Source organism: Phyllobates terribilis, unplaced genomic scaffold, assembly GCF_046119375.1.
Source record: "Phyllobates terribilis strain yellow unplaced genomic scaffold, ASM4611937v1 Scaffold_9__5_contigs__length_417890890, whole genome shotgun sequence".
Taxonomy (NCBI): Eukaryota; Metazoa; Chordata; class Amphibia; order Anura; family Dendrobatidae; genus Phyllobates; species Phyllobates terribilis.
The window spans coordinates 65,168,773-65,187,163 of record NW_027362769.1 but is presented as its reverse complement, the minus strand read 5'-3'; the positions used below and the strand labels follow the sequence as shown (position 1 = coordinate 65,187,163).

Below are 18,391 nucleotides of genomic sequence, written 5' to 3'. Positions count from 1 at the left end.
TTAACTTTTTTAAGTCCAAGTGGATGTTATCAGACAGTTGTCACTGGGGGCGTGTACTTCGTCTCCCTCTATGAGTTGACGAATCAAAAGCGGGCAGCAGCACAGCAGAAAAAGAACACGCCCCCATAATAGCATAGCTTTCTCAGTGTGTGAGATGTAAGGATACAGCTCTGATCTCCTGATCCTGCATCATTAGCAAGTGTTGGAAGATTAGAACACAGATGGCTCACACCTTTCAGGTAAGGTCACATAACAAACCCTTCCATCAGCTCTCATCCTCTTGTAGCACTGTCAGCTCTGCTGTAATGCCCCCTCCCCCACACTACAGGTTGGGTGATGAGTCACACTTATGATTGTTGTGCTCAAAGCAACTTCTAGGACAACATATATAAGTTTGATTATTAACACAGCTCTGCACAGGCAATGTGAGTGAAGAGGCTGTACAGCAAAGTTGACAATGCTATGAGAGGAGGAGTACTGATAGAAGAATTTGTAATGTGACACAGCTAAACTCAGCTGTACTCCTCCTCCTTCAGGGACTTTATATGAAAGAGGTTTGAGCCATCTGTCGTCCAATCTCCCAGCACTTTCTAATTATGCAGAAGGTTAGACCAGGAGATCAGATGTGTATCATTAAAGCTCACACACTGAGAAACCTAAGTTATGATGGGGCATGTTTTTTTTCTGCTGTGTTGTTGCCTGCTTATGACTGGTCAACTTATACAGGGAGAAGAAGTACACGCCTACAGTGAAAACTATCTAATAACCCATTAGTAGTGATGAGCGAGCGTGTTCTGTTAACCCTTTCGGCGAGCATGCTCGCATGTTATGTTTGAGTCACTGTGTGTGCATGATTTGCGACTGTTTGACAGCTTTAATACATGTGAGGAATGCCTAACAAACACGCATTCCTCACATGTATTAAAGCTGTTTAACAGTTGCAAATCATTCACACGGGGTAACTCAAACATAACATTCGAGAACGTTAAAGATACTCGGAAAACACCCGAGCATGCTCATAAATCTCGAGTAACGAGCATGCTCGCTCATCACTACTCATTAGGTGCCAAATACTGATTGCTAATGTCTCTGCAACAGAGAGAAAATTAGAAAAAAAAAAATAGTAGATATTTAATCTACTTTCTATTTTCTATGTTTTGCATAGAATATGCCATTATTAGGAAAGATTAATAGCTTCAAATTGGCAGGTTAAATAATCAAATATTGGGAAAAGCAATAGAGTGGTATTTTTTTAATAAACATATTTTATTTATTCATGCTCTTTCACCCTTATGTATGAATGGAATACCCTTCTTTGTTGGCTTTTCCTGTTTCTCATTTGTGAAATCTCTAGGGTATTCACAGAATACAGACTGTTATTGATGACATCAGTTGGTAGGGAATCTGCTTTCCCTTTTTTCTCTGCAGCCCTACCAACTTGTTATAAGGATCTCCTGCTAATGTATACAGGAATTCTAATAGTAACCCTATAGGAGGGAATTATTCATAATTCTCCTGCATTATATGATTATGTGGCTATACACTGCAGCTTCACTGATGTTTGCTGTGAAGGATTTTCTAAAACCTCTAGAAATACATAACACCTCTGAATACTTTGATTGTTAGCCGTTGCCTTCTCTCCATTGTTCGGGATGGTCATTGTTACATTCTGCCGCCGCCGTGATAGGGAGAAATAAGTATTTGATGCACTGCAGGCAGGTTGTATTTCATGTAATCTTAATGAAAATCACATTATATTCAGTTGTCTACTTGTTATAGCGGAATGAAGAAATTAAAGCATTTCTTTAAAACTCACTAAACCACTGAAATTAATCTGACTTTAGAACATTCGGTGGTAAATAATATTTTCTATAATGTGGAAGGGGAAAAAAGAGATTACAGCTTCTATCTATGGAGGCAGCCAAGCGGTCTGATGTGTACAAGTGGAAAAATTTAGTTTTGATAGTGAGTAGACCATAGAAACGGGCGACATACACACTCAGAAGGGATGTACTAAAGATATCTTTCTGATAAATTTGTTTTGTTCTTTTTTTGCAACCTATTTATGACCAAAAAGCCACACCACACCATGAAATAGCTTATCAATTAATTGCCCAATTACTTTTAAGTCTGTAAAAATGGAGGGACTATGTAAAAATGTCTTTACTTTCTAAAAGGCTATTGACATTTTTGCAAATCTTGAATTAAAGCTGAATTGAATTTTGCATGTCCTGTTACATGGACCAACTTTTAAATAACAATTTCAAAGGTTAAAAAAAATGTTGTGAGGCGTAAAAAGCTAAAGTAAAGCAATCGCTATTAATTTCAGTAGGATGAGGAGGTAGATGTGCATAACTCAGGTGGCCTTGTTATACATAACCCAGGGAGAGGCAGTGATATAAATCAAGCAATCACTCTCACAATGCTTTACTAGTAGCAGTAACCATATTAAAGGGGTATTCTCAAGTTTGAACGTTATCCTCTATTCGTTGTATAAGGGCTAGCTTCCCGGTTGCTGAGGGTCCAATTGCTGGGACTGCCACCGATCCCAAGCCATGGCTCTGAAGAGGTCCGTGTAAGTAGAGAGGTGGTCAGTCATGCGCTCTGCTGCTCCATTCATTCCTAATGGGACAACCGGACGTAGCTAAGCTCTTCGCTCGGCTGATCTTCGGCACTCCCATCAGAATGAATAGAGCGGTAGTGCGCATGTTCAACCTCAACTGCATTGAAGAGCCCTGGTTCTTGGGATTGTTTGGGGTACCAGCGGTTGGGAAGTTATCCCCTATTCAATGGATAGTGGATAACAGTTCAAGCTTGACAACACCCCTTTAATGGTTATCATTCCACCATTATTACTCTTCAGTTTGCCCATGCATGGGTCCGGTTGCTAACAGGCCAGGGGCTACAAGAATGGCCAGGGGTTACAAGACATTTGAAGATGACTTAACTGGCACCATGTTTAGTATTATTCAGTAAATCCATGAATGTATTGCACAGGATTGTTCTATTAGCGGTACTATTCTATAATGGAGACAGGGATCAAGTGCACCAATATTAAAAGGCATTACTAGAAGTATGAAAAACTAAATAATAAATACTTTGTTAAAATACTAAAATCACGTGCATAAGCACTCCCTTATAGAATTGTAAAAAGAGCTGCATACAGACGCACTGTTTGCCACCGCGCGTAACACTGAGGAAAGAAAAAAAGAGGGATATGTATGCACTGCAACTTAGCTAAAATGCTTGGAAGCCTACCTTATTGTCTGTGGACTTCCGTACACCAGTGTGAGAACAGACGTGACCGGCCGGCGCGCTGTCTGCACAATCGGTGGAAGATCAAGCACAAACCCAGGACAGCTGATGCATTACATTGGGTGGATCCAGGACAAGTAGAACTGTCTCCCCTTCCTATCCATAGGATTTTTCAAGGAGGGCATGTCAGATCTTGGATACACAGACACTAAGGTAGACTTCCAAGAATTTTAGTTAAACTGCATATGCCTCTTTTTTGCTTTAAATAATAAATACTACTAAAAGGTAGTATTACAAATATATGTATGTTAGAACATTGATTATATACATTTAAAATTTACTGGAAGATTGAGGCCTGATAAATAGACAGTTTGGTCTGGGATTTAATATATGGGTCTGTTAATTTAGTGGTTCGATAAATTAGGTATTTCTGGTCTGATAATATTGTTGTCGGTTCTGAGTAGTGTTGAGCCACCCCCATAGTGTTCGAGTTCGCTTCGGTTCGTCGAACACCCGTGTGTTCGCCGAACTGTTCGTCGAACTGTTCGTCGAACACCTTCGAACACCGTTAAAACCAATGGCAGGCAAACAAAAACACATAGAAACACATAGAAAACACCTTCAAAGGTGTCCAAAAGCTGACAAACTGCTCAGAAGACACAACTAACACATGGAAAAGTGACAAGTACATATAGTCATGCGAAAAGAAAAGAGGTGGAGGAGTAAAAGGAGGGGGAGACACAGATATAGGCATGTCATGCCCTTCTAAAATCCAAAAAGTGAGAAGCCGACACGTTCAGTCCGCTCCTGCCCGTGCCACCTCCGTGTCGCCGGGTTTGTGCCAGAGCCGCGGTGAACCCTGACGGCCAGCCCCCCTCTCCCAATACTGGTGCCTGTCCGCTGGTGGGTCGAGCGAGCCCCCCTGTGGTGGAGGCAGCTCTAAGCTTTTTAATTTAAATTGTCTCTCTAATTTGAATAAATACACTTTAAATCCATTTACAAGGATCTATTGGAGGGCAAGTCTCATGCCAGCAGCCGCGTAATTCCAGCTCCAGTAGCGTCCACTAAAGCTGCTGCAGTTAAAAAGCTTTTATAAGGATCGAGCTCGGCTGTCCACCGCAAGGCATCCTACTGCCAGTCCGAGCCCCTATGCCTTGGGGTGCCTCCTGATGCTCTTCACTGAGTATCCCGTGGTCCCGAAGCATTTCCTTTGAAAAAATGAAGTGTCCAAACTACAGGTGGTGTAGCTTGCTTAACAGCCGGGATAATCCGCTGACTAGCAGACCCTGCTACTAGGCACAAAGTATTTCCTGGGCTAGATGCAGTTAAAAATTTGTAATTAGATACTCTCGTTGGATGCTGAGAAAGCATTCCATAGAGTCTCCTGGCACGCCATATATGATTCTCTTAAAAAGCTTGGGGTAGGGGTCTAGGGGACCCTTTTATAGCCAAAATCACGGCCCTGTATCGCAATACGTCACCTAGGCTGAAGATAAATGGAACTGTAGCACCCTGAGGACTCGGTTGCTACAGAGGTATTGCACCTCACCCAGAGGTGTGATATCTCACTCTCAGGTAAGGATGTAGTGTGGATCAGGACCCGACACCTGCATGCATTACACCACATTGCCGTGGGGCAGGGCGACCAATATGCCCCTGAGATGGGCACGACAGTCCCTGTCCCTGGCTGGAGTGGGGGGAGGGAACACTGAGGAAGGGGAACCCTGTAGTGCAGGAGCAGGGAGGAAGCAGTTCCTGGGTGCATTGAGAAGGGAGTATAAAAGGTGGGCACCATCTTAGTTCAGTGCAGAGAAGTCTGAGCAGAAGTGGCAGGGAGCAGGGGCTCTGCATGAGCTCTGCTCCGGAGGCGGGCCTAGTAACAGAGGCCCAGGCCTGGAAGAGGGAGAAGGAAGGAAGAGGAGCGGAGAAGGCTCCAGGAACGAGGAACGAAGGGATCTCAGGGGTGCGGACGGGCGAGTCGCCACCGCACGCCCGAATCCACCTGCGTGGAGGGGTCAGGCCAAAGGGGGAGACCGGTCCCCGAAACTAGTGGAGGCAGGAAACGACCCTCAGCTAGAAACAGGAGGCTGTGACATTTTATGTGGCGCAGCCCCTCGCTACACCCGCTAGGAAGGCACCACATAGGGTCAGGGAAACTGGCGCCAAGTTTACCAAGAGGAGGCCCGAGGCAGCCGGACAGAAGGGTTGGTAAGAAAGGCCAGACAAAGGACACACAAAGGGGGTCCTGTGAAGCACTCCAAAGTTATCTGGGAGTTGTCTGAGCCGCTCACCTGGTGAGCACAGTACGACGTGGGCAGCCGTTACCTGCAGACGTGGTCTGGATAATAAGAACTGTGAGTAAAGGCCCTGGACTGCATCACTGACTCCGTGTCATTACTGCTGCTGCCCTGCACCATCACCCCCATCCTCCGCATACACTGCCCTGAGGCTATACTCCTCCCGTGGGGAGTTATGCTACGCTCTGCTGCACCCACAACACCAGCCTCAGCGGTCTGCCCTGGAGCGGTGGTTCACTCTGACCGCAATCCACGGGTGGCGTAGTCGGACATTTAAACATCAAAACCACATAAATAGTTCCGCCACTGGTTTGACCGCCCTGAGCCACGGAACTGGGTTGCCGCCACGGAGACTACAACCACCAGCATCCACCAAAAAGGGTCCGGCTCCGGGTGTCCCAAGGCTCAGGGGGCGCGTCAGAACATTTTCATCACCTTTCACAATCACCAATGGGACAAGGCAGGGATGTTCTCTGTCCCCTCTCTTATACATCCTAGTGACGGAGCACCTGCTCTCATCAATTCGCCATAACCCCAATATTAGGTGGATTGAGGTGGGAGGCACCGAGTACAAGTGCTCTCTATTTGCTGATGATGTCCTAGTATATATCACTCAATCACATATATCCATCCATGCTGTTATGGCTGAAATAGATCACTTTGTTACATGGTCAAATTTTAAAATCAATGCAGCGAAGTCTGAGGCCCTCGATGTCTCCCTCCCCAAATCCATATAGGATTCCATCCAGTCCAACTTTCCCTTTGCCTGGCCCTCACAGGGTATCAAATACTTAGGAATTCCTATTCATAGAGACCTCTCCCATCTATGTTATCTTAATTTTGGGCCCTTTATTGAACAACTCCATACAGACCACGGTTGGCAAGTTAGAACTGTAAGATTCACTACGTGAACCACTGGTGTTTTGTGGAAAAGCACATGTACACTGTGTTCCAAATTATTATGCAAAAAGTGTTTAGGAGTGATAAGGGAAGAATTTGTTTGTTTGTCAGTTAAACTCATTGATGGTGATGTGTGTCAGGGCTCTTTATATCACTGTAAGCAATTGCAGACACCTGTGCTAATTAGTTTGGCAGGTGTGTCCAATGAAAGGCAAGACTACTTAAGAAGGCTGTCTCACATTATTAAGCAGCCTACATTTTCTGCCAAAATGGGAAAGAAAAAGGATGTGTCGGCTGCTGAGAAGCAACAAATTGTGGAGTGTTTAGGTCAAGGCATGACTACAATCAACATTGTGCGATGATCAGGATGAAGTGTCTTGGCAATCAAGAAGTATGTAGCTGATTCACAGTACACACGTGTGCGTGCTGATAAGGGCAAATTGAGGACTCTTTCCTACAGGCAATTACGTCAGGTTGAAAGAGCAGCGGCAAAAAAGCCTTGTCATAGCAGCAGACAAGTTTTTGAAGCTGCTTGTGCCTCCAACGTCCCCCGAACAACAAGATACAGGGTCCTTCAGAGGTTTGCAGCTGTGCATACGCCATCCTGTCGACCTCCTCTATCCACTTCACACAAGCAGAAACGGCTCCAGTGGGCCAAACATTACATGAAGACTGATTTCAAAACTGTTTTGTTCACGGATGAGTGCCGTGCAGCGCTCGATGGTCCAGATGGATGGAGTGGAGGATGGCTGGTTGATGGACACCCCACGCAAACACGGCTACGGCGCCAACAAGGAGGAGGTGGAGTAATGTTTTGGGCTGGAATCATGGGGAGAGAGATTGTCGGCCCCTTTAGGATCCCTGAAGGCGCTAAAGATGAACTCCATAATGTATGTGGATTTTCTCAAACAGCACTTCCTGCCATGGTTCAAGAAGAAGAACCGTGTATTTCACAGCAAGATCATTTTTCTGCATGATAATGCACCATCTCATGCTGCACATAAAACATCTGCATCTCTGGCTGATATGGGCATAAAAGGGGACAAACTTATGGTGTGACCCCCATGCTGCCCTGACCTCTACCCCATTCAGAACCTTTGGATCATCATTAAAAGGAGTGTCTATGATGGCGGGAGGCAGTTCACATCTAAGCAACAGCTCTGGGAGGGTATTCTGTCCTCATGCAAAACAATTGAAGCAGAAACCATCCAAAACCTGACAAATTCAATGGACGAGAGAGTTCAGAAGCTCCTTTCGAACAAGGGGTCCTATGTGAAAATGTAACATCACCTAGAATAAAGTTTTGAGTTGAAAACTGTTTGATTTCAGTTTCTAACAACCTGCTAATGCTTATAATTTCAAAAATGACCATTTTTTTGGTCTTTATTAAAATGAAAAGGTTGATCGAAAAGTTTGGGGGATCTAAGAGTGTGGCAACCCAGTAGTCATGATTACTTCGAATTCTGACAATATGAGGGTCATGCTGCAGGTAGTGCAGCAAGAAGGCACTTATGTGTCTTTCGCATCTCGGAGCCCCAAAATTATTTTCCGGGCTAGATGCAGCTAAAAATTATTATTAATTTTAAATCTGGTGAAGCTTTAGTATAGATGGCCTAATAGGATCAGTGCTGCACATTGCTACAAAGCCCAAATTATTTTCCAGTCAAGATACAGATAAACATGATTAGTAATTTTAAATCTGGTGGAGCTTATTATAGATGGCCTAATAGAATCAGTGCTGCACACTGCTACAAAGCCCAAATTATTTTCCAGCCAAGATACAGATAAACATGATTAGTAATTTGAAAGCTTAAAACGGTTGGTAGGGTGATTTTAACCAATCATCAAGCTTTTACTCTCCCCAGGATGACACAGGGGTAGAAAAGTCGTTTCGGATCCATGATTTGTTCATCTTTATGAACATGAGTCTGTCTACATTATCAGTGGAGAGCCGCGTGCGCTTATCTGTCAGCACACCACCAGCAGCGCTGAACACACGTTCAGACAGAATGCTGGCTGCGGGGCATGACAAGATCTCCAAGGCGTAAGTGGCTAGCTCCGGCCATTTATCCAGATTGGAAGCCCAAAAAGAGCAAGGGTCCAGTGACACAGTCGTGGCTTCAATGTTTACTTGGAGATACTCCTGTACCATCGTCTCTAGGCGTTGACTATGTGTCAGACTTCTTGTCTCCTGTGGCCTTGCAAAGGATGGGCTAAAAAAGTGGTGAAAAGATTCCGCAAAATTGATGTTACCAGCAGATACTGTGGTTCTGTTACGGTTTGAGTGCTGAACACTTGACGGTCCCACGGTTGGCAAGTTGGAACTGTGAGATTCACTACGTGCACCACTGGTATTTTGTGGAAAAGCACCTGTAAGATTCTGCAACAGTCTCTGCTGATACTCCTGCATGCGTGCATCCCTTTCTATGGCAGGAATAATTTCTGCAAATTTACTTTTGTACCGGGGATCTAACAGTGTGGCAACCCAGTAGTCAGGATTATTTCTAATTCTCACAATTCGAGGGTCATGTTGCAGGTAGTGCAGCAAGAAGGCACTCATGTGTGTTGCGCATCCAGGAGCACCAAGTCCCTGTTGTGTTGGTGGCGAGGTAACAATCATGCTTCCTTCCTCTGTCCTCTCCCCCCAACCTCGCACAACAGAAATGTGATCAAGGTCTCCCTCATCTGATGAGTCTTCCATCAGTTCGTCCTCCACTTCGTCCTGGGCTCCTGCACCTTCCTCACTAGTTTGGCTGCTACCATGTGCCCTGGTAAAACCATCTCCCCTACCCTCACATGCCTGCCGCCTTGGTGCTGCCGACCGTCTGGACCTTGCAGATGTTAGCCCTTCCGCATACAACTCCTCCTCCTCTACTTCCTCCACCTCCTCTTGTGCCACCACCTGACTCCGAATTCTGTTTAACATGTGCTCCAGCATGTAAATCACCGGAAAAGTCATGCTGATAATGGCATCGTCAGCACTAAACATCTTCGTCGCCATTTCAAAACTGTGCAGAAGGGTGCATAGGTCCCTGATCTGAGACCACTCCTCCAGCGTGATTTGCCCCACCTCTGGATCTCGTTGGCCCAGGCTATACGTCAGAACGTATTGCACCAGGGCTTGTCGGTGCTGCCACAGTCGCTGCAACATGTGCAGAGTTGAATTCCACCGGGTAGGCACATGGCATTTTAGCCGGTGAAGTGGCAGGCCCAACGACTTCTGTAGAGATGTAAGTCGCGGAGCTGCGGGATGCGAACGGCGAAAGTGAGCACACAGCGACCGTGCCCTCTGCAGAAGGCCATCTAGTCTGGGATAGTGGGCTAAAAATTGCTGGACAACCAGGTTCAACACGTGAGCCATACAAGGCACGTGTGTGACACTGCCCCGGCGAAGGGCCGCACCCAGGTTTGCAGCATTGTCGCACACGGCCTTCCCTGGTTTCAGGTCCAGTGGAGACAACCATTCATGAAATTGGTTCTCCAGAGCTGACCACAACTCCTCAGCTGTGTGACTCACATTTCCCAGACATTTCAATGTAAAAACCGCCTGATGACGTTGAGCCCTACTGCCAGCATAGTAAGGAGGTGTGCAGGATCCCTTCTGCGCAGTTAGAAAGCTTGTGGCATGACCAGACAGGCTTTGGGTGCAGGTGGAAGACCGAGAGGAGGTTGAGGAGGCAGAAGCAGTGGAGGAACTTTGACATAAAGAGGATTGACGCACAACTCGTGGGGATGGCAAGACTTGGACAGCAGCCCCTTGTCCTGCTGTCACCATAGTTACCCAGTGCCCAGTCAGCGACATGTAACGCCCCTGTCCATGCCTACTCGTCCAAGTGTCTGGTGAAATGCACCCTGTCACACACAGAGTTTCTCAAAGAAGCGGTGATGTTGTGTGCGACATGCTGGTGGAGCGCAGGCACACCTTTCTTTGAGAAGTAGTGCCGACTGGGCATCTGGTACTGGGGCACTGCGACGGACATAAGGTCTCGAAAATCCTCTGTGTCCACCAGGCGGAAAGGCAGCATTTCTGTAGCCAAGAACTTGCAGATGGTGAAATTCAACCTCTTAGCTTTCTCATGGCTAGGAGGAAATGGTCTTTTACTTGTCCACATCTGAGGGACCGAGGGCTGGCTATTGTGCTTAGACGGGGTTGATAAGGGTGTCCCCGGTAAACTGCCGGTCTGTGAGGAAGATGCAGGCGGACATGTTAGGTTGCCTTGATCCAAAGGTGGTGCTATCGATGTCGGACAGCGCTCAACACCAGCTGGTGTTACCACCTCCAAAGAAAATGATGACCTGCCAATCACGCTGGCTGTTGCGGGTAAAGAGGTGGCAGGTCTGCGCCCCAAAACAGGTGTGACTGCTGTCCCCCCAGTCACAGAGGATGAAGAGGCCGCGGATGCACAAGATATGGCAGACGGTGGTTGGCCCGGCCGGCTAGGCCGCATTGTAGCACACTGAGCTTCCCACTGCAACTTATGCTTCATGTCCATGTGCCGGTTCATGCATGAAGTACTCAAACTATGTATTTTTTGGCCTCTACTTAGCTTTTGCTGACAAATGTTACAGATAACACGAGTTGGGTCATCTTTATCGATCTGAAAAAATGCCCAGGCTATGCAAGGCTTAGCACCCATGCGACCTGAAGAGCCACCACGACTTGTGGTGAGAGGCAGAGTTGTGTTTGAGGATGCAGTTGTTGACGTGCTTCCAGTACTACGTCTCTGTCCAGGAAGGCGCAACCTGACCTCGTCGTCACTAGCATCTTCCTCCACCTCCTCTGCTGACCTCATCTCTTGGCTGACTGTGGGTTGACAGTAAGTGGGATCTCCAACCTCATCATCATCACCCTATGCATTATCACACCCGTCGTCCTCAGAGCCAACCTGTTCCTGCCCTGACAAAAAACTAAAGTTGTCGCTCCAATCAGGTATTTGAGTCTTATCATCGTCTTCCTCATTGTCTCCACCAACAGGAGTTACAGTTTGGGAATGAGGGTCTACATTATGGTCAGAACCTTCTGCGTCTGGTCCTGGATCCGACTCATAAAGATTCTGGGCATCAGTGCAGATCATTTCCTCGTCTGGATTCACAGAAGCGCTGGAGTCGACCTCTGATTCCCAGGCTATAGTATGAGTAAATAGCTCTGCAGACTCAACCATCTGTTCTACCTCATACTCAGATGGGCAGCTGGAGATTTGGGAGCTGTGAGGAAGCAAGTGCGATTGGGGTGACACCTTTGAGGACTGGAGTATTTGTGATGTTGAAGTTGATGTGGAGGAGAGCCCACTTAAAGGAGCACTTGATATCCGTTGAAGCACCTGCTGTTTTTGTGCCTCATCTGGAATTTGTAGCGATTGGCGTGGCCGTAAGAAAGGGATCTTATCACATTGTCCGCTAAAAGAAGTAGACATTTTAGTTTGGCTGGAAGATGGTCTTTCTTCTGCAGATGTTACTGTTGCTTTAACACCTACCCCACGGACACAACCTTTTTTCCCCTTCCCAACACGCCTATTCCCCTTTCCACCAGCAGCAGGCCTTTTTCCACTCATTTGGGTGGTTAACTAATTAACAACTCTGGAGTTGTTTGCACAAAAAAACAATGGATGGTAACCGAGCAGAGCTGAGTGGCCAAACTGTGGTATTAGGCCAAAACTATTGGCTGGGTTAGATGCAGAAAAAAATTATATTCAATTTGCAACCTGATGGAGGTCAGTATAGATGGACTAATAGAGAAAGTCCCACACACTGCTAGAAGGCCAAATATTTTTTCAGAGCTAGATGCAGAAAAAAATATATTCAGTTTGCAACCTGATGGAGGTCTGTATAGATGGATTAATAGAACAAGTCCCACACACAGCTAGAAGCCCAATATTTTTTCAGAGGTAGATGCAGAAAAAAATATATTCAGTTTGCAACCTGATGGAGGTCAGTATAGATGTACTAATACAACAAGTCCCACACACAGCTAGAAGCCCAATATTTTTTCAGAGGTAGATGCAGAAAAAAATATATTCAGTTTGCAACCTGATGGAGGTCTGTATAGATGGATTAATAGAACAAGTCCCACACACAGCTAGAAGCCCAATATTTTTTCAGAGGTAGATGCAGAAAAAAATATATTCAGTTTGCAACCTGATGGAGGTCAGTATAGATGGACTAATACAACAAGTCCCACACACAGCTAGAAGCCCAATATTTTTTCAGAGGTAGATGCAGAAAAAAATATATTCAGTTTGCAACCTGATGGAGGTCTGTATAGATGGATTAATAGAACAAGTCCCACACACAGCTAGAAGCCCAATATTTTTTCAGAGGTAGATGCAGAAAAAAATATATTCAGTTTGCAACCTGATGGAGGTCTGTATAGATGGATTAATAGAACAAGTCCCACACACAGCTAGAAGCCCAATATTTTTTCAGAGGTAGATGCAGAAAAAAATATATTCAGTTTGCAACCTGATGGAGGTCAGTATAGATGGACTAATACAACAAGTCCCACACACAGCTAGAAGCCCAATATTTTTTCAGAGGTAGATGCAGAAAAAAATATATTCAGTTTGCAACCTGATGGAGGTCTGTATAGATGGACTAATACAACAAGTCCCACACACAGCTAGAAGCCCAATATTTTTTCAGAGGTAGATGCAGAAAAAAATATATTCAGTTTGCAATCTGATGGAGGTCAGTATAGATGAACTAATACAACAAGTCCCACACACAGCTAGAAGCCCAATATTTTTTCAGAGGTAGATGCAGAAAAAAATATATTCAGTTTGCAACCTGATGGAGGTCTGTATAGATGGATTAATAGAACAAGTCCCACACACAGCTAGAAGCCCAATATTTTTTCAGAGGTAGATGAAGAAAAAAATATATGCAGTTTGCAACCTGATGGAGGTCAGTATAGATGGACTAATACAACAAGTCCCACACACAGCTAGAAGCCCAATATTTTTTCAGAGCTAGATGCAGAAAAAAATTATATTCAATTTGCAACCTGATGGAGGTCAGTATAGATGGACTAATAGAATGATGCTATGCCCAAAAGATTTTACTTCACTAGGTGCAGTAAAAAAATTGGTATTCTATACACAGGTGGTATATCTTGCAACACAGATAGGCTACTCCACTGACTAACACACTCTGCAATAGGCCAAAAAGGATTAGCTTTGCTAGATTCAGCCAAATGCTGTGAAAAAAACTTGCACAGCACTGGCACAGACCTGCCTGGCAAAAACTGATAGGAACTGATGTAACCTAGTCCTGAAAAGGACTCCAATTACAATTAGTCTTTACTCCCACAATCTATCTATTTAAGAGCACAGACCTGCCTGATAAAAGTCGTAGGAAATGCTGTAACCTAGTCCTTAAAAGGACTGCAATCACAACTATTCCCTACTCCCAAGCTATCTGTAGATTTGTGCGAAAATTGGCTTGAAATTAACAAGGTATAGCGCACACAGCAACAGCGGTGCCGTCTAACACGCAGCTGCAGCAGTGAGAAAATGGTGGCGACGGGGAAAATGGCTTGGTCTTATAGGGCAAGGACATGTGACATACACTGCCAATGACACATGTCCTTGCTTGTGTGAAAAAAAGCACTTCGCTCCGTGTGTGCGCTGCTGATAGGCTGACAGATTGCACCTCCCCACTGTAAATGCGGGAAAGAGAAAAAAAAAATGGAGATCTTCATTGTTCCTGCAGAGATCCATCCCCTGCCCCTCCCCCCGCCCCGCTGTACACTCAAACTGCGTATTAACATTAATTTTCATCATTACTGAGAAAAAATCCAGTTATGATTTTGGTGCACGAACAGTTATCGAACATAACCTCGAACAGCCGAATTTTTCTCAAATTGTTCGTGTTCGCCGAACGGCTCGAACACCGCCCAAAACAGCTCGAATTTGAGATTGGCGAACAGTTCGAGTAGAACAACGCTCATCTCTAGTTCTGAGGTCTGAAGGATAGTGTAACGGGTCTGGGAGGCGGAACCTCTGAGCTACTATACAAGGGGGCAGTCCTTGTAAGGGAGCGGGTGGCGACCAGGGAAGACGAGCAGGAGGTCACAGCAGGTGACTGGGACAGTCTCTGAGTGAACGGGCTGGAGGTCACGGCAAGTGACCGGGGCAGTCTCTGGATGAACGGGCTGATGGTCACGGCAAGTGACCGGGGCAGTCTCTGAATGAACGGGCAGATGGTCACGGCAAGTGACCGGGGCAGTCTCTGGATGAACGGGCAGATGGTCACGGCAAGTGACCGGGGCAGTCTCTAGATAAAAGGTTGGTACGACCTGTGGCGGCTGATGATAGACGTGAGCTCCCAGGTGAGCAGGCGAGAGTCTCTGGATGAACGGGTGGTCACAGCATGTGACGGTGGAGCCTCCAGGAAGACCAACAGACAGGCGGCAGATGAGCGCTCCCAGGTGAGCGGGCAGAGGTCTCTGGACAGGCGGTTGGTCACAGCACGTGACGGCAGAGCCTCCAGGTAGGCTAGCAGACAGGCAGCAGATGAGCGCTCCCAAGTGAGCGAGCAGGAGTCACTGGACAGGCAGATGGTCACAGCACGTGACGGCGGAGTCTCCAGGTAGACTAGCAGGCAGGTAGCAGGTGTGTGCTCCCAGGTGAGCGGGCAAGCTGGTCCATAGACAGACTGACAGGAGTTGGAAGGCAGACCGTCGGACCTCGGGCAAGCAGGCAGGTGGCTGATGTGCGCTCCCAGGTGAGCGGGCAGGCTGGTCCTTAGACAGACTGACAGGAGTAGTAAGGCAGACCGTCGGACCTCAGACTAGCAGGCAGGTAGCAGATAATCAGGCAGGAATCTGGCAGGTAACTGGCAGGTAACTGGCAACGGGACCTGAGGGCTGAAGCAGAGTAGTGAACAGTGCAACAACATTGCTCGGGCACCTCCATTTTGGAGGAGGTGCCTTATATATGGTGAAGTCCTCCGGCCATTGGCCGGGGACTCCTTAGGACGGCGCGCGCGGCCCCTTTAAGAGGGAGGGAGAGTGCGCGCGCGCCCTAAGCACAGTGGCCGGGAAGGAGCGCGCGCTGCCAGCAGAGCGGGAGGAGGACGCCGGGCACGGAGCAGGGAGGTGAGGGGAACAGCGTTCCTGCCTAGCAGAGGGCAGGGACGCCGGCGCTACAGATAGATTAGTAATATAACATATATCTGTGACTAACTGTTTGGTATTTTTTCCTAAACCTGTAAAGAACAACTTTTTGGCCTAGTCATAGATTTTTTTGTAAAGCATCACAGCAGGAAAGCTTGTGCTCAGAATAACATTCACATCGAGCTGGTAAATGTTCAAGTTTTTTGAACAAAAGAAATGTAAAGTGCTAAAAATACCCACCCTATTTAATTATTTTATATTTTAGTTATGCCCCTGAACACCATTATCACCATGTTTATCTGTTCACATAATACAAAATTCTTAATTGTGCTAAAATTGATGATTATAAGGGTTATCTCACCTTCCTTAACAGTAGCGCACAACTCTCCTGCCTCCTGGCTTCCTGCTTGCTGGGTGGCACTGCGTTCAGGTTTGATTGACAGTTCAGACCTTCAGCATCTTTGCTCCACTGGCCAGGACTGTGCACTCCGGTGCTGCTAGCAGAAGCAGCAAAGGACGAGCGTCATGGTACTGATGCAGGTTAGATTGAAACAGTGCACTCCAGTAAACCGCCCATCTTCAGAGCAGTGCTTACAAGCTGGATTGAAAAAAAGCTTCTATGCACTGAAAATGTCCAGCCACCATTGATAGACTGCAGAGGCGTCCAGTAAATAAGCAAAGAGCAGCAAATGATAGAATTAAAAATCCCTCTATTCTTGAGAAAGATTCTCAACAAGAAGTAATTTGCAAAATTGCTCATAGCAATTTTGTCCTTTTTAAGATCATGAGAATAGCCCTTTAATAGCTTTTTCTGTTACAAAGAATGGGCCAAAAAAATTACCATTACTTACTATACATCATCAGTTTGGGACATCAGGGTATCGTGATTACTATGAACACGATTGTGTGGTAATAATTGTAGAAGAAGAATCTTCCACTATAAAAAAAAATGGTTCCCTTCATAGCAGAATGTATGGACTTCAGATACGTGGTACAGATATATAGACCAGAATTATCCATTGTATGTATTTTTCTCAGTGTGTATTTTTAAATGCCTAAAAATAAAATATCAGAAAAGAATGATTGGAAATGACAAATTTTTCTATAAATTGCGAGATAGAATGATTTAAAAGCTTTAAGCAGGTAAGATAACGTCGCCAATTTCTACAATTTAATAAAGGTCAAAATAAAGCATTAGCTATTAGGGCAAGTAGTCTGTGAATTATATCTGCAGTAATGTCATATATTTTTAACTATTACTAGGAAAGGAGAAGCTTGACTATGTGGAGGAGTATCAGAACCTTGCTACTGCGTCAGAATCGATGGGGCTGGAGATCTTTCTTATCCAAAATGTTGGTTACTTTGCTGTAATGGCTAACAAGAACAACCAGCCTGGCTCAGCCCTGTACAGATGGACCAATGGAAAATTCACTATTCATCAATACTTCCCCAGCTACCAAGCCCAAGCATGGAGGCACTTCACAATAGAGAAAAGGGTGAGCATGTAATGCAACCAATTGTTGGGCTTCTATACTCTTTTATGAAGGCCTATAGACAATAATGGTAAACTAGAACATTTGTGCATTATATGTGTTGGCCTGCAAAGTATTTCTCAAACCTTTCTTCTATTTTTTTTAATTCAAGACCTGATTGCCTGCAACCTAAGCAGGCATTATAATGACAGCTTCAAGCAGGTGCCACCAATTCAACCAGACATAACCAATAATTACATTGTGAAACCACACGATCTGGTTTCATTTGTAGTTCTTTCTATGCGAAATCGGTCGCAAATTTTTGGTTCACAATTTATTCTCATTGGAACGATGTCTTTGATTGTATCCATCTGACTTCTTATGTTCATTAGGTTTCACTTATTTTCCTTCACACCTTGTTTCACTAATATTAAAACTTAAAAACTGAAGTCACGAGGACAGCACTGGGACCAATGTTACACAATTGGGCTGCACCACAGGAAGCACTAGTGTCTTCCATATGTTTGATGAGACTCACTTACCTATTGAAATCTATGGTGCCCTAAAAGAAAATTGGATCCCATACAGATCACCCATATACCATCCGATTTTTACTGATACAATGTAATTATTAACATAGGAACTATATTTGGTTTTGTAAATTTTAATAACTGCTGATGTATGAGAGCAGATGCCATATGGCTTGTATATGGATGACAATTGAGATGAAAGTCGTCCCTTTTTTTCCGGATGAACGCAGACAATTTTTATACTCTTGTGTGAACTTAGCCTAAGGGGAAGTGACTATCTAAACCAGGGATGGGGCACGTTTTTTCTGCCAAGGGCCATTGGGATATTTAGAACAGCTTTCGGGGGCTGTACAAAATTATCAACTTGCTATTTATCCTGGTATGTTTGGTCAAACATTTTATTAAATCATCTTTAATGTGATGGCTGGAACTGCTTCTCTTTGGTGTGGCTGTGATGCTAGGTGACATTGATGGCATTGATGGCAATTGCTTTTCCAGCGCAGTCGACTATTTGTGATAAGTTTTGTAAAGAGTAGACTTGATTTCAGCAGTAGGTTGTTCTGAACACAGATGTATATTACACTGCATGTCCCCTCACAGTGGGAAATTCATCACTGCTCACATAATGTTTATAGAGCTCAAGCAGTGGGGGGCAGTGGTATACATCACATAGGAGACACTGAGACTGCTCTATATACCTCACATAAGAGACACCGAGACTGCTCCATATACATCACATAGGAAACACTGAGACTGCTGTATATTCATCACATAGGAGACACTGAGATTGCTGTATATACATCACATAGGAGACATTGAGTCTGC

The 18,391-nt window shown here is 45.3% G+C and overlaps 1 protein-coding gene across 1 annotated transcript in view; it reads left to right on the top strand.

The window, feature by feature from the left end:
* Window positions 1-18,391, top strand: part of TSPEAR (thrombospondin type laminin G domain and EAR repeats) — a 251,202-nt gene that overhangs the window by 104,164 nt on the left and 128,647 nt on the right. The window contains exon 7 of the mRNA XM_073646543.1: window positions 16,828-17,060. Coding sequence (XP_073502644.1) covers window positions 16,828-17,060 — 233 coding nt within the window. The remainder of the gene's footprint in view (window positions 1-16,827; window positions 17,061-18,391) is intronic.